This window comes from Nyctibius grandis, chromosome 6 (assembly GCF_013368605.1).
Source record: "Nyctibius grandis isolate bNycGra1 chromosome 6, bNycGra1.pri, whole genome shotgun sequence".
NCBI lineage: Eukaryota > Metazoa > Chordata > Aves > Nyctibiiformes > Nyctibiidae > Nyctibius > Nyctibius grandis.
The window spans coordinates 71,865,515-71,878,018 of NC_090663.1; the positions used below are offsets into that span (position 1 = coordinate 71,865,515).

The 12,504-nt window shown below is 40.3% G+C and overlaps 1 protein-coding gene across 3 annotated transcripts in view; it reads left to right on the top strand.

Annotated features, from left to right (window-relative positions):
• The window catches only part of ZNF827 (zinc finger protein 827), a 111,120-nt gene that overhangs the window by 17,555 nt on the left and 81,061 nt on the right, over nucleotides 1-12,504 (top strand). For all 3 annotated transcript variants that reach the window (XR_011048392.1, XM_068403386.1, XM_068403388.1), the window contains exon 2: nucleotides 7,314-8,321. Coding sequence is in view for 2 of the 3 variants with exons in the window: in XM_068403386.1 (XP_068259487.1) it covers nucleotides 7,314-8,321 (1,008 nt within the window). In the remaining variant the exon portion in view is untranslated. The remainder of the gene's footprint in view (nucleotides 1-7,313; nucleotides 8,322-12,504) is intronic.

Below are 12,504 nucleotides of genomic sequence, written 5' to 3' on the forward strand. Positions count from 1 at the left end.
GAGGTTTGGTGTGGGAGGGAGATCCCCTGGTGTTTTTCGTTGACAAGACACGATATGCTTTGCACCCCAAAAGACCTCAGGAGATAGGTGGCTCAGATTGTTTTGACTCCTTCTAGTTCCCCATTCCTGCCTCCTTTGCATCAGTTTTGTTCTGATTTCTTGGCAGAGTGAGTGGTTTTCTGCCAGATTAGTGACTTGAAATTTGCTCACCAAGCAGCCAAACAAACAACAGAGCAAATGTAAGGGAGGGCACAGGACCACCACTTCTGTCAGTCTTGAGCTTTTGTTGCCTTAACAGTGTCTTCTAACTGCACTCTAAGGCAACGCCTGTTCATCTGGTGCTTAAAATCTCTGAGTCCCAGTGGAAGCAACACTCCTCAAACATTGATTCCACAGCTACTAACTATAACCTCTTGCCTAGAACAGAAGAGTTGGAGGCAAGATGTCAAACATCCATCGCACTAGGAGTTATCTTTTGAAGAACTTGTTTTGAGGGAGATCAGACTTGTCACTATAAGGTCCTATCCTGGTCTGTCCACAGCTCTGAGAACCTTCATCAAGTAGTGACAGCTCATCTGAGGAGAAACCGTATATTTCTGTCCCCTTTCATGGATACTTAGCTAGTAAAAGAAGGATCTTTTTGGCAGGTAGTGAAACCCACTTGACACATTTATTTCGGGGATTGCGGCTGAAAATAAAAGGCTACTGTCTCTGTTTCCCATCTACCACAAAATTCTTCTCCTGGAAAGGAAATAAAGGCAGTTTTATGTTGTCTGTGACAAGCTTTTTCAGTAATCCATCCTGCTTCCCTTCTTTCTTGGAAGAGACCATCACACCTGGATTCTGCCTTTGAGAGGAAACGGAAGGGCTGTACATGCATTTTGACCTTCTATGGTTGTCTAGCTGTTGGCAAACCTGAATGCATGGTACTTCTGCACATTCACAGTTGTTTGTGCATATGGGCAAAGCATCTTGAAGAGTTCCAGTTACAGCAAGGTAATTAACTTTCTCTAATCTTTTTTGTCCTGGAGCCCTTTTTTAAAAAAAAACAGTACTAGAGAAATTGCTAGGTGAATATTCTGGGGTTTTCTTGTCAGTGAATTTTTTCAAAGTCACTTTAAGTTAGGGATAAAAGTAGAAGCTATACACCTTGTCTTTAAAAGCTGTGCCTTTCTTTTCCCCTCTCCTCCTTCCCTCCAGTTAGGAAAGTCGTTATTTCCAGTTAGGAAAGTCGTTATTTCCAGTTAGGAAAATCATTATTTTAGAAGATGTGGAGATGAAATACAGAGTCCTACCTAGGGTTTCTTTTCCTGTCTAATTGTGTGAGTATTTTCACACGTCTTAAACACGGGGGAGAAGGACAGAACAGAAGAGCTATGGCTTTTTGGCAGTTCCTTCTTGCAGCTGTGCTGCTCTCTCTAGGTTAGCCTGCAGTAGAGAAATTTGGTTCAAGCACCAGCAACACTGCTAAACCATTTTGTGAGGAGGTCAAGAGTTGAATAATCATCCCGTTGATAAGTGAGTGAGCCAGAAATTCCATTCAAAGAGGACAGTGACTTCCTGTGCTGCTTACCTATTGTAGGTCACAGAAATCGTGAAGGGAAAATGGGGGACCGAGGGCACTCTCGCACATGACTGTTTATGTAACTGTGACTTTTAAGTTTTTTTTGCTGCTGTTGATATAATAAAAGGAGTTAAGGCAGGCTTTTGTGTCTTTATTAAAATCATGATTTTCTTGCAAGCATCCCTATGGGAAAATCAACGTAGCTGCTGCTCTGGATATATAGTCTAATCAGATGTGGCTATAAGTGTTTTTTAGAGGTGGAGTCTGTGAAGTGTTGGTGCACAGTGTACCCAGCTTCTCTGAGGCAGTCCTATAGCACACACATCCACGTGGTCTGGTGGGTGTGGGAACCCACAAAGGCTGTTCAGCCCAAAGATATGACATTCACTCTTTTTTATTTGAAATGCTTAAAAAACAGCCTGAATACAAAAAGGGTAGTTCATAGGCAGCTAGACTGAGCAATTTATATAGGATAGCACAGAACAGACTTCCCAGATATGACTGCGATTTTTAGGCCTGTGCATGCCGCTTTCTGTAGTACCTGGTTGTGAAATCAGCAGGGGTTTATGTGAAGCTGACACCCAGAGACAATGTGAATTTGAAAGTGATGTGATATTAGCAAGTGATCTCTTGTAATTATTTTTTGCCATTGCTAAAATGATGCACTTACACAGTGTACATAGATTACCTAAAGGTATCAGCTGTATTCAGTCCTTAGCTCCTTCATTCTTCTCTATTATCTGGTCTGAACTTAATTCTGATGTGACACTTTTGTGGCTGATAGTTCTCACTGAATGTGCTGTTTGCAGTTAGGACTTCAAGTTCCTCTCCTATAATTTCATCCTGGACCTTCTTCAGTATGGCTTCTGCTTTCCTTGTTCCACTAAAACTGTTCTGTCCATGGTGGCTAGCAACCAGTCTCTGGCAAATTTCAAGGCTTCTGTTGCCAGTGGTACATACTGGGTTTGGCTGGAGGAAGTGAGCATCCTTCTGTATCGCTGTTCTAAAGGGTGTAAGTTGGCTGACTGTCGCAGAGCGAGGATGGAGACATTGTGGGCCTGTGTTCTCTTCTTGAATGTGCAGTCATCATGTGATGGGAGACTCCTATTATTTGGATATGATGCTGATGGTAACAGTCATGATGGAACCTGGGTTACAGCATCTGGAAAGAGGATATTCTGAAACAGACTGCCAAAAGAGTGAATTTTGGCCTGTGGCCTGGATCCCTAATCCTCATTTGAGGGTTCTAAGAAGGCAGACAGGAGGGAGTAGGACATAGGAAGCCATCCTGGAGGCCAAATATGAGCACACCAGTTTACCGTCTGTCTCACCTCTGCCTTGTCCATGACTAGGTAAATGCCTTTACAGTTGTCCGTGCCTTCTCAGTTGTCAGCTGCTGCTTCTCTTCATTCACTCCTCTTTTCTTGCTATTCTTGATGAAAGCCACATGAGGCTAAGTTCTGTGTTGCTCAGGTGTTCTCTGCCTTATTTTTGATGTGTCTGCCTGTTTACTTGCCCTTAAACTGACTCCTTATCTGAGTCAGCTGTGTTTCCTCAGAACTCCTTCTGGATGGCTTACTGCTTCATATAAATTTAATGCATCCTTTTAAATTCTTTAGGTATCTTTGCAGAGCTCCTCAGTTCCCTAGTGTAAACCTATCACTTAATCCTAGCTCTTTCAGTAGGCTTAGGTATAGTGTTTATTATAAGATAATACAGAGAATGGTTTATGATAGGCATTAGAGATGGAATAAGATAAGCTGTTGGGGCAACAAATTAGGATGATGATCTGGGTGCCAAATAGCCAGCTAATGCAGTTGTAACTTTTAGATTGACACAAACTTGAATGACCATATCTGAAATCCTTATATAGATTAAGATACTAGATATCAAGATAATAAAAATGGGGTTTGGCTCTCCTATCCCTTTAAATCCTGGTCCTGTAGATTTCCAGATTTTTCTTGAAGTGTAACTGCTCTTCAGTTAGGGCAATCTTACCTAATTTATCTCATCAGCAATTTTCCTGTGTGCATTACTTGGAAATGACTTGACTTCTACCTACTTTTATATTTGTTTTAATTTGCATTCTGTAATCTCATCATTACAATTTCCATATGTTTCATATCACTGTAGAATATGGATTTGCAATGTTAATTCTGTATTGAAGTTCTTTAATTTACTCATTGCACTGAATGATTAAAGTGAAATTTTATCCCTCTTAGCATGAAAATTCAGTCTCTTTGGGGTAAGTTCCTTAGCTGTAACCTCTTCTCAGATAATCTCTGCTGGTTCAGATGGTGTTCTTTCAGTCGTGTTTTCACTGCCCATATCTGTATCTCAGTGCCACAACTTGGAGACTTTTCTGTGTGCTACACAAACTGTTTCTAGACCTAGCCTACTACATTCATATTTCTCCACTCCAAGTCCTGCAAAGTGGAACTGTGGATCATCTCACACTTGCCACTTTTAGGAATGGCATGTGTGCATTACGTTGGGTACAGTTAAAGTTTCCAGCATTTGAATTGGGTGGCTCAGTATATAAATCAACAAACACATTTGTCTTTTTCAGTTTTCAGATATAAGTAGTTTGAGCAAGTTAATATTTACATTTCTATTGATATCAGGGTCAAATTCTAATCACGACTCTAAGTAAAAGGGCAGATGCTCAGAAAGTGAAATAACATACTTTGGGATCAGTAAGATTTGTCAAACTGATCTCTTGAAGAGGAAACTGAGCTTCTCCATATTTGAAAACAAGCAGATGAGTGGGCAAGCAAGGGAAACTGGCACTTTCTTCAAACAGTGCTTCTGCACACATTTGTGGCTTTGCCAGAGATTCCTTGATATTGGGCTACACCAGTGGCAGCAGTCGCCCAGCAGTACTTTGGTGCCTTTTCTCATCGCTGACAGGAGTGGGAAGTAGTTGTGTGAGGCTGCTGTGTGCTGTGTGGTGGAGTAGTCCCGAAGCATGCAGGACACCTGTAACTTTTACTAGCCTCTGCCAGTGGCAAATGGTTTGGGAAGCAGTTCTCCTTCCAGAACTGCCATGGAAATCAGGAAAGAGAAGCATTGACAGGTCTTGACTCTTGAATCATGTTGAGAAGAGGCAATCTGATGAGCGGTTACTCGGTAAAAGTTGGTGAGATTCCCAGCCAGGTCTTGCTCCAAATGAAGTCAGTGAGAATTTGCCCCAAACTCTGAAGTTACCTTTTCCTGCTTTGCAACTTCCATGTGGTTTCTTACCCAAGTTTAGCATTTCAGGCTGCAATAGAAGTGAAATGACAGTAGCTTAACGTTCATAAGTAATTCTGTAATAACAACCTATGGTATGTTTATGGTGGAGAGAAGAAATTTAAATGTGGTGTTACATTTCCATTCCTAGCTTTCAAGGACTTCTCACTGGAGCTCCTTAGAGCTTAGTTGCAACTTAGTTGCAAGAGAAGGGAAAAACACCTCATGCGGATCTTCTGCCACACACCTGAAAAACAGCTGAAGCTTCTTAACCGACACATAGAGGTTGGCTCCTGTTTCAGACAAACCTGGTCTGGGTGTCCCATGAGCCCTCTGAGGGAAGGTTTTATTTAATTTGAAATTGTAAGAAAGTTGGTGGATTGGGCTGATTTCTCCTGGAGTTCTCAAGCTTGTCCAAACTCACAGGCTCACAAGTGAATGTGAATTAAAATCCTCCCCTGAAGGCCTTGAATGGCAACTTTGCTTAGAATTGAAATTGCCAGGCTTCACCATTATGCTTCTAAACCAATTCACTAGTGTTTAAAAGGAGGCTCGACTGAGCTTATGATAAGACACTGATGCTGGCTTTTTCAGCGTTAAACTTACAGCCTTAAAATACAGTGGGCTTGGTACTGCAGCAACTGGGGGAATTACTGAGGAGAGGAAGATTAGAACTGTGTCAGCAGTTATAGAGGCCTGGTTTCTGGGTACAGAAGGAAACTGCACTGGTGGAACGTAAAATCCAGCTGGCTTTTGGGATAGAGATGCAAAGCAAATTTGCCCTTTGTTATGGAGACCCCTTGGAGATGTGAGAGTGCTTACAGGTAGATTAGCGACAGGAGGGGGAGCTCTCACTGCGTTACCCAAAGAGGAGGGAAATTCTGGACATGGCATTGGCCTTTATGTGCATGTTGTTGTTAATCTTGCTGTGTCTGTGATGCTAACTTGGATAATATCAAAATAATTTTAGGTAAGTGATTTGGGGTTTGCTTGACTTCTGTTTGTTTTGAATAGGAAAGATGCTAGCCCTCTTCTGCTTGAATCACTAATCTAAGGTAACTGAGTGGTTTTATTGTGGGCTCTTAAAACATTGGTGAATTTTTTTTCCAAAGGATTTTGAGTAAAAGGAACTTACTGTGAGAGACTATTCCTCATATTCTGTATAACATTAAAAAAAATCTTTGCTTTCAGAGTGGATGTCACTATCTCACACTCATGATACATTTGATACATTTGGCTAGGTTTTTGCTCCTTAAATTCATTGGATCAAAGCAATAATATAAATCTTAAGTTTTTATTCATCAACTTCTCTCCAGGTTTTGTAATTTGCTGGAATTAAATGGGGAATCTGGGAATAGTACATGATCATAGATACAGTACATATCATGCAGGCTTATTTCCAGAATGTCAGTGGAGGGTTATATTAAATCCTTTTGTTTTGCTGTAGTATGATTACAAAGATTCTTTTGTAGCTTGGGGCATTGAGTCTAAAGGCAAGAAATGTGAGAGGTATCTGGCAAGAGAAGATAACATGAATTTAATTCTAGCATTGCTGTTGTTCTTAACTACATTCTGATTGGTCAGCAAGATCTGCAAAAAAAGTCTTGGTCATGTCTGTATGACTTTGAATACCTATCAGGATGAAGAGCAATCCAGGGTCACAGTGCTTTAAACACTGTCAGTAAGGTCCCAGGAGAGACTAGATGTGTTGCAGTTATGGGAGAGGAGAAAATGTAACTAACTGCATTGAGACAAACTTTTTTTTTTTTTTTTTTTAAGATAAACTAAGTTCTTTACAACTTTCACATTAATGAAGAGTGACAAGCAAATGACAAGCAAGTAATGTCTCTATAAGAAGAAAAAAAACCCAAAGATTAGTTTTGTGTGTATGATATTCCTTTCCCAAATAGCTGGAGAGATGAGAGCTTTAGCCTGCATTCATGTATTAGTCATTTCAGCTCTTCAGGAATGAATTGTGTATTATCAGTAAAAATTTTATTTTATTTTAGATAGGGGTCACTGCAGGATTGGGCTGAGATTTAAAGTCACTGGAAGAAACTACTTTGAGTAGCTACACACCTGATCTGCCTTTGAAGGCACGCCTGTGCTAGCTGTACAAAGACACAAGTATCCAGTAATTTCTGGGCCTGTTAAATCCCTGCTTTATAGCACAGAGTTCGTAATATTTTGCAGGATGTACAGACTATACCAATAATGAAATATTTGCAATATATGAATATATATTATGTATATTTGTATTGTTGCAGTTTTAGCTGTTCTAGTTATGCTGACTGAAAGATGCCAGGCTTGTCATGATTTTGTCTCCAAAGAAAGACTTATTCATTTTCAAAAAACTTTTTCCTGGTCACTTAATCCAGACTGATGCCAAGTCCATGCACTTTAGTGGGGATGTTAGGTGACTATTCAGGCAGGTCATGCAGAGGTCAGGCATACTTCATACCAAGAAGTTATTTTACACAGGTTTGGGAATAATACTGTTGTTCTTGATTCCACACAGATGGTACCAGACAGGAAGAAGTGGAAGGTGAACTCAGTGAAGAAGAACGCTGGTTTGGAAATTCTTCAGAAACTCCTTCAGAAGCATCATATGGAGAAGTTCAGGAGAACTTTAAGCTGTCTCTTGAGGACAGAATCCAAGAGCAGTCCACTTCCCCAGATACTTCTTTGGGAAGTGCAACTCCTAGCAGCAACACAGCAGAGCTGGGATCCCTTGAAAATGAGGCACTAAGAGACACATTACAGAGCAAAGAGCACCTTTCTCCTGATGTGTCATCTCTGTGTGAAGAAGAACCTCCTGGTCCAAATAAGCCACTGAGTAGTAACCTGAGGCGGCTACTGGAGGCTGGCTCCCTCAAGCTGGATGCTGCTGTTACAGTCAATGGCAGAGTCGAATCCCCTGTAAATCTTGGCTCAAATCACTCCTTCTCTCCACCTGCTCATCATGCCCAGCAGCTAAGTGTTCTTGCCAGAAAGCTTGCTGAGAAACAGGAACAAAGTGACCAGTACAATGCAAGTAGTCACTTTATATGGAATCAAGGGAAGTGGTTGCCAAACTCAACCACCACCTGTGGTTTGTCCCCTGATTCAGCTATCCTGAAACTGAAAGCCGCAGCCAATGCTGTTCTGCAGGACAAATCTCTTTCAAGGACTGAAGACACTATAAGATTTGAATCCTTTTCCTCCCCTTTTAATTCTCAGTCAGCCAGCTCCACGTTAGCAGCTTTATCTAAGAAAGTGAGTGAAAGAAGCATGACTCCTGGGCAGGAGCACCCGCCTCCGGCTAGTTCCTTCCTTTCTCTGGCTTCCATGACCTCTTCAGCTGCCCTGCTCAAGGAGGTTGCTGCAAGGGCTGCAGGCACCCTGTTGGCTGAGAAGAAGTCACTGGTTGCTGAGGATCCCCTGCAGCTTTCAGAGATGAAACAAGAGAAAGCAACTCCACCACAGTCTTTGGAATTATTGTTATTGCCAGTCCCTAAGGGAAGAGCATCCAAACCCACTAGTACAGGTATGGATACAGTTTAAGCCACTAAGTAGAATGTATTTGTTTTGCTGTAGGCTTATATAACATCTCTTCAATGGGTCTGGATTTGGTTTGATTCCATGTACTATGAGAATAAGAAATAGGTACTTTAGGTAAACAATAGAAGAGCTTTTTAAAATACCCCTTGAAGACCAAACTGTCACAAATGTTTCCATATTTGAAAGGTACAAGCATACAGTTCAGTACTTTTTTTTTTTTTTTTTTTCATACAATGGTATTTCCCCCTCTTACCAAGTTCAGAATAAGTCCACAAGAAACATTTAATGGAGAAGATCAAAGAATACCTGTTAGGGAGCTCTTGGTATCAGTGAGCATGTACAAAACTAGTGCTTTTGAAATACTGGACAAGGGAGAATTCTCCCTCCTGCCGCCTCTGTCACAAATGGACTTTTGTATAATCGCTTACTTCTCTGGCCTAATTCACCAGAGTATATTATTATGTTGCCACTTTTCATTAAAATTTTTTGCAGCCGTTCAGTATTTTACAATCTTTTGTCATTAAAAAAAAAAAAAAGGTGAACTGTGTTTCTCTAATTTGCTCAACAAGAACCATTTTACACTTCTGACTTCCCTCCACCAGTTCCAGCTGTTGGCAGTCAAGGAATCAGGCTTATAGGGAATAAGAAGAAACAGTCTTGGTAACAAAAGCTTTCAAGAACTGGCAAGCCATGCAGGGAAATTTAAATGATCCATCTACAAAATAAGGAAAAATAAGGTTTCTTTCATCTTTCTGTAAAAAGTTCACATCATGGAGTCATATTTCTGGTAGAACATACAGCTTCAGGTGTCGTCAGTGCTCTCCCTAGAGTGGCATTCTGCTGCAGAGGGGAGGGAAGCCTGTCGGCTATCTTCACAAGATGCACAAAGTGGTTCAGTATATTCGAGCTCTATCAGGCTGAGGTTAATCAGGAATACTAGCTTGACTGTACAGGTGTAGCAAGCCAGTGTACAGACATGAAGCCTGACATGGCTGTTGTATAATTGCACTGCCGTCTTTCTGACCTAACCTTTTTGTTTAGGGGTGTTACGAGGTCTGATCTGTCCCTGTGCAGCTCTTGGTGAAAACTCAGAGGGCAAAAGCTATTGGATGGACAGCAATGCTTATTCCTCCCTTGGAAGAGGAGGAGGAGGGATGTGATGAAGTGCAGCCAGTACCTTTTTTTTTGCTCTGAGTTACATGTGTTCTACAAATGCTTTGCTGGTGTGTTTTGCCAAGGCAATTAAAGTGGCAAACTATTCTTGGCATGGGTCTGGCCTAGGGTTTTCATTAGTCTGGATGAAGCCTTTTTTGGAGTAACACAAGCTAAACCAAGAAAAGGTCCTTTCGCGTGCGAATAGGAGTACCCACACTGGCTACACCAGTGTGACTGCGGGCATTAATTTAATGTAACTTACCCCATGAAGACTGGCCTTCATATCAGAAGGGGAGTAATGTATAGAAAAGGAGTAAGGTTAAAATTTGTTTGAAGTTATTAGTTTATTTCCTGCTGGAGAAAAAGCTGTTTACATCATAAGTTTTTACTGGGGAAAAGTAAATGGCTGTAGTAAAATCCAGGTTCTATGTTTGACCAACAAACTGTGGGATTTGTCCGTGCAGATTATACTAGGGGAGTGCTCTGTACCAGCACGCAAGTGTGCTGGTAGTACTGGCACTTTATAAACTAGCTCTGATGCAGCAAATTCCTAGGAAATATTCTCTTTGCTGAAGGCCCAAGCATACTGTGCTGCTAAAAGATAACAATGGGGGCTGACTGCCTCTGGTCCTTGGTAACCGAGGAACAACTATTCATTTTTTGTAATACATGGGACTAGTATCCCAAGAGGAAGGGTGTTTCCTTTCAGTTCGTACGCACTGGGCCAATGCCAGTTGGCATCCAAGCAGACTTTATAGTATAATGTTCATAGTAAAAGTTCTTTAAGTACATTTTCTGATATTCTATTAAGTTTTTCCTTTCTAAATAATTAACCAACTGAAAATAAAAAGCACACTATTGGTTAGCATATCTGGATGTTGATTATGGAAAGCCAAACTCCTTGATTCCGTCATCATGGAGAAATGCAGCTTGCAAAAAGAGGTCGCTGTTTAGTGATCTTTGATTGAAGACTTCACTTCTGTAAAAGCTGAGTAGAGCAGCTGAGTGTGTATATTTGCCATGAAAATAAATGCCATAAAAAAATTGTCATAAAAAGAAATCATATGTTCCTGATTCCTTTTGCACCTATGACCTTATGGCACTAAAGGCAAAAAATAGTATTTCATTTTATTATGTTTTCTCTTTTTGTGTCTATGTGATTGCTCCTTGAGACGAGACATGGGATTTTTTTGTCTTGTTCTCGGAGAGAGACATCTTTTCCCAGTAGGCATAGCTTGAGAGGTGTTTTTTTCCCCTCTCATACTTCGAACTGTTAAGGCACTGATGAGTTTGCTTTGTTGTTATGAACCTGATTCGCTTACCCACAAGCAACATCTAGCTTTGGTTATGAGATCAGTACTCAGTGAGATTAACTAGATGTTGACAAGTAAGGACCAGCAAAGCTGGAGGCTATTTGAAGAGGAATAAGTTGATAACAAGAGTATGCCTGCTGCTCTTTTGTCCACCACATTGAGCTGTTTGTTCAGAATTATTTCAGGCAAGAAGCTGGAGCCATGGCTTATCAAAGCATAGTCACCCCTGAAACTGCATGTCAGGTTTGGTGGACCTAGTCATTACTTGCATAGGTTATAGTAAAGAGGTACAGAGAAGAGTAACTTTTCTATCAATCTGTTAATTTTCCAATTTTATAAAATGCTCATGTGTTTGGGATGAAATTTAAAAGGAAGCCTGGAAACTCTGTTAAAGTTCTGATGTAATTTTTGAAAGAGTGTGGGTGGCAGACCCTTCTTTTACTGATTTGAATGCTTGTTTGATGTAACTTTTTGCCTGTGATGCTTGCAATTTTGTTCCTGAAGCTTCTTTGGGGAGCACTGGCTGATCCTCTCCTCGCTGGAGTCACTTTTTCCAACTAATTGACACCATGTAACGTAAAATAGACATCAATATAAATGAAGGAAAGCTGAAGCCCGTGATTTTCTTTCTTATGCTGAGGTTTATGTAGTATACTAAAGAGCTAACATGGTTCAGCTTTGGAGAGCATTGATGTAATTCCTGTGTACCATTAATTGTCATTGTTATTGGTGAAGTCACATGCATTCAGTCCAGTTTTTTGCATATTTTCTAATGTGCTAAATTACTATTCATCCATCTTGTTTGGAGATTTATTTTTAATGGGGTGGAAAACAGGTAATAGCTTGTTATGCCTTTTTTTTTTTTTCCTGGATCTTTTGTGATGATAACAAGAGGCTGGAGAAAATATATGACAGAAGGAAAAGAAATGATAGGTAAAAATGCTACCTATATATATATTTTATGTGGTTTATCTTTCTCCTGCCTTTTGTGAAGAAGTAAGTAAAGGTGTTTAAAAACTGAAACACAAGCAATTATAGCATTGTTTTTGGCTTACTCTTTAGAAGTGCAGAGAGGGGAGCAATTTGATAATATGTTGAGTGTGATAGAATATTTTACAAGGAGAATTTCTGAACTTGCAGAAGTGCATGCTTTGACAATGTGTCCTTTTTTGTACTTACATAATGACTACCTAATCAGTTGAATTACAGTGGTTTTGTTTCCTACCTAATAGCAAGAATTGTATTTTAGGATATGACAAATCTTCCTGGAGGTTTTTATCACTTAGTTCCTCATCAAGGGAATTTGGTGTTTGCTATATTCTTATCAGTAGGAAATAACTGATAATAATGAGATTAAATATTCTGAGAGAATTTCTAAATAGCAGGATGCACATTGCTGAGCTCTGGATATTTGAAAATAGTCTGTCTCCTTACAGTGAGGAAAAAGGCTTCTAATTCCACGGTAATACTAGACCTTTCTTTATAATAAGCAGAGGAAATCATGGTGAGAGGATGAATGGATGGTTAGTTGTGTAAAGTCATCAGCAAGGAATTTCTCTTCCGTTCAGCCTTGTGATAGTTCCGCACTCAGTAGGCTAACCATATTTGCCTGATAAATGCCACCAAATCCTTTTCTTATCTGAGGTGAGTTGGGCAGTAAAGCAGAGTGCAAACATTTAGGAAGCCAGTAGATTTAAAGCC